This window comes from Ochlerotatus camptorhynchus, unplaced genomic scaffold (assembly GCF_037179485.1).
Source record: "Ochlerotatus camptorhynchus isolate MF236.1 unplaced genomic scaffold, CSIRO-AGI_Acam_v1.1 ptg000055l, whole genome shotgun sequence".
Classification (NCBI taxonomy): Eukaryota; Metazoa; Arthropoda; class Insecta; order Diptera; family Culicidae; genus Ochlerotatus; species Ochlerotatus camptorhynchus.
The window spans coordinates 72,746-76,606 of NW_027040545.1; the positions used below are offsets into that span (position 1 = coordinate 72,746).

Sequence of the window (3,861 nt, forward strand, 5' to 3'; positions counted from 1 at the left end):
TTCTCCTGGGAAGAATTCTCGTTCGCTCTTAGCCGGAGCTCGGTCGGACCGGATGAAATCGGATACCCACTGCTGAAGCATCTACCGCTCGAAGGGAAAACACAATTGCTCGAACTCTACAACCAGCTATGGACCAACGAAGAATACCCGGACAAATGGAGGGAAAGTCTCGTGATCCCGATCCCCAAAACAAATATAGGGACCAAGGACGTCACAGGATTCCGCCCCATCGCGCTGACCTGCTGCATGGCCAAAGTCTTGGAGCGGATGGTCAACAGAAGGCTCAAGCAATACCTGGAGTCTAAGGGACTGCTTGACCATCGACAGCACGCCTTCAGGCAAGGGTACGGTACCTCCACCTACTTCGCCACTCTTGGAGAAGTCCTGAAGGAGGCACAGGACCAAGGCCATACGGTCAATCATACGGAGATCGTCTCGCTGGACATCTCCAAAGCATTCAACAGAACGTGGACACCAGCAGTAATGAAGAAGTTAGCCGAATGAGGACTAAAAGGACGCATCCTACACTTCGTCCGAAACTTTCTGACCGACCGATCTTTTCGGGTGTCGGTCGGAAACGTCCAATCCAGAAGGTTCAGCGAAGAAACCGGAGTACCACAGGGTTCGGTGATCGCGGTCACCCTCTTCCTGGTGGCCATGAACGGGGTCTTCGACAAGCTACCCAAGAACATATATATTTTCGTCTACGCGGATGACGTCCTCATTGTAACGGTGGGCCCTACCCTGCAGAGGACGAAATTAAGGGCGCAAGCGGCAGTCTCCTCGGTGGTCAGATGGGCTGACTCCGTTGGGTTCCAGCTTTCCGCCGGCAAGAGCGTGCGCTGCTATATATGCACCACCCGGCATCGGAACAACGGACAGCCCATCATGATCAAACAGCAAGCGATACCGACCAAAAAGGTATAAGGGTCCTGGGAGTGCTCCTCGATCGGAACCTATCCCTCGAGCCGCACTTCCAACAGGTGAAGAAGGACTGTCGTAGTCTATCCAACCTGATGAAGACCATCTCCCGCCCCCACCGATCCAACAACCGTGAAATCCGCTTCCGAGTAGCCCGAGCCATCATCGACAGTCGCCTATTGTACGGCGTAGAACTAACGTGCCTTGCCGCCGAGAAAGCCGTCCAAATCTTGGAACCGGTCTACAACGGATAGGTAAGAACAGTCTCCGGTCTCCTGCCCTCCACACCGGCCGACGCCGCGTGCGTTGAAGCCGGTATTCTGCCTTTTCGGCTCGTCTACACCGCAGCTACCGCTACCAAAGCCGCTGCCTTCCTCGCTAAAACGTCGGGAAACAGCAGGATCTTTCTCCTCGACGAGGCGAACCGACTCCTCCGCACGGTCGCCGACGTAGATCTCCCTCCAGTGGCCAGGGTCCACTGGCACGGAGACAAAAGTTGGCAATCACATCAGATCAGAATCGACAGCTGAATCAAGGACCGCTTCAGAGCAGGAGACAACTCACTGGCTTTGCGCCGGACAGTCGTCGAAACTCTCGGGGCGCACTATCAAGATCACGAAATCAGGTACACCGATGGCTCGCTCTCCAGCAGCGGAGTGGGAATGGGGGTTTCAGGAGATAGTTTGGTCGTCAGCAATTCACTTCCGGCCCAGTGCTCGGTGTTTTCCGCTGAGGCAGCGGCCGTCTTTCACGCAACCACCCTTCCGGCCAATCAGCCGATCCTCATCGTTACCGACTCACAAAGCGCAATAATGGCCCTAACCGATGAAGCACCAAAGCATCCGTGGATACAAGGGACGGTAACGCATGCGCCGCCCAACACCGTATACATGTGGGTACCCGGGCACTGTGGCATCCAGGGGAACGTGATCGCCGACCACCTCGCCGGCTCAGGCCCCATCGGACCCAGGTTCTCTGACAATGTTCCGTTCCAGGACATCAAGAAATGGATTAAGCGGACGGTTCGGAGAGCGTGGGACAACGAGTGGAGGAACAATCGAACTCACCAACTACGAAAAATCAAGGCGACCACCGATCCCTGGAAGGATCGACCGAGCCTCAAGGAGCAGCAAGTGGTGTCCAGGCTGCGCACCGGGCATAGCAGGGCCTCCCATAATTTCGGAGGAACACCGTTCCGGAGAACCTGCGAAACCTGCGGAGTGCCAGCCTCCGTAGAACACATCCTCATCAACTGTGTGGAGCTCGAGGACCTTCGGGTTGCCTTCGGTCTGGAGGGAACCAGCATACGAAGTCTGCTTGGCGACGAGTCCCCGGCAGCAGACGCCCTCATCGCCTTCCTGAAGGAGGCGAATCTTTTCTACAACATTTGAGTGTTTTCTGTTTGTGCTTTTGAATTCGTTGGCCCTTTTGGTAGTGTTTTTACAATATTTTATATAATTAAGCTAAATGCCCACTTGCCAAGATTGGGATCCTCCTTTTGAGGTCCCAATTCTTTTTTGTAATTTTAAAAGAAATGAACTAGCCGTAGGCTAAAAATCTCTCTAATAAAGGAAAAAAAAAAAAAAAAAAAAAAAAAAACGATGTGAACCGACGCTCAAGCCCATAGAAACGTTTAAGATCACTGGTTCTTGAATCTCCAAGGTGCTGGATCACAGCTTCCTTTTTTGGGAGTGCAACTACAAATCTACCATCCTCATTCCGTGTAGTAGTTCGCTCGAAGATTTCTTCGCACATCGGTTCCTCTACAGACAGCGTGCTTCTGTTGTTGCAGGATTCCCGTTCCCAAAATTTGGTCAATTATTCCTGGTGCAGTACAAGGATGCGACGCAGTCCACGATTATATTGAAGAACGTCTAGGTCTAGGTACACATCCAGATACAACCCAACCGAAGACTGTTTCTTGAAATGTGGCCCTTCATCGAAAAGCTTAATTCTACCATCAACCAGTAGATCGTAGATCGCTAGAGCCAAGTGCTGGGGAATCGATAGTTGCTGAACATCGATGTACTTGGTTGGTAAATTGGTAGCATGTTTCGGTAGAACGTGCAGTTGAATGTTTTCCGAATACGGAGATATATTGAGCGACCGTGGGAGTACTGTCGTATTCACCATATTCGATGATTTTGTCCAAGAACAATCGATGCCTGCAATAGACAGATGATTGGCAGTTTCTGCCAGCTTGAGTTTTTTGCAAAGGTTCTTCGAAATAAAACAGTACTCGGAGCATGAATCGAGCAAGGCTTTTGCGAGTTGCACATTTCCATATTGGTTCGTTACGCACACAGACGGTGGACAACAGGACTTGGCGTGATGCAGTGTGCATGATGACAGGTAATGAGTGTGTGTCTATTGAGGGAGTACAATTTGTGATGGGTGGTGGGTGTGGATTTGTGCTTGTGATAGGGAATGAGCTTATGGAAGGTCCTGTGGCTGTATTTGTTGATTGTTCGATTTCTGTGTTCGATTCTGTTCTAGTGGGACGGAGGAACCACTATGTGACGATGTAGCAGCTGCTCCGCCGTCTATTGATCCCATGCTGAATGCTGAGCTTCCCCACAGAACACTACATCTATATACAACCCAAATGGATTACCCTCCACCTCATACTGAACACGACGAATAAATCAGTTACATAAGAACTACAAAGCAAGACAGACTAGTTTCTGTACTCTCGTCCGAAAACTATATCGGTTCGCGCTAGTCCGCCCAGTGATTGAAACCACAATTTCGCCGTTGTTCACAACTTCGCTTTTGTCGTCGTGCCGGCCAGATTCCGGCACTCAAGCAAGAACATTTGGTGCCGAAACCCGGGATAACGTCCCGGACAGTGATTGCGTTCCGACGGAACAATCAATTCATCGCGAAAATTTATAACCACACGTTACGAAGCGCCTGGTACTATCGGAGATGTCACAGTTA

At 51.0% G+C, this 3,861-nt stretch overlaps 1 protein-coding gene across 1 annotated transcript; it reads left to right on the forward strand.

The window, feature by feature from the left end:
• Positions 1 to 1,583: 1,583 nt before the first annotated feature.
• Positions 1,584 to 2,312, forward strand: LOC135717436 (uncharacterized). Its single transcript, XM_065239526.1, has one exon. It carries the CDS (start codon positions 1,584 to 1,586, stop codon positions 2,310 to 2,312), a length of 729 nt encoding a protein of 242 aa, XP_065095598.1.
• Positions 2,313 to 3,861: the final 1,549 nt, after the last annotated feature.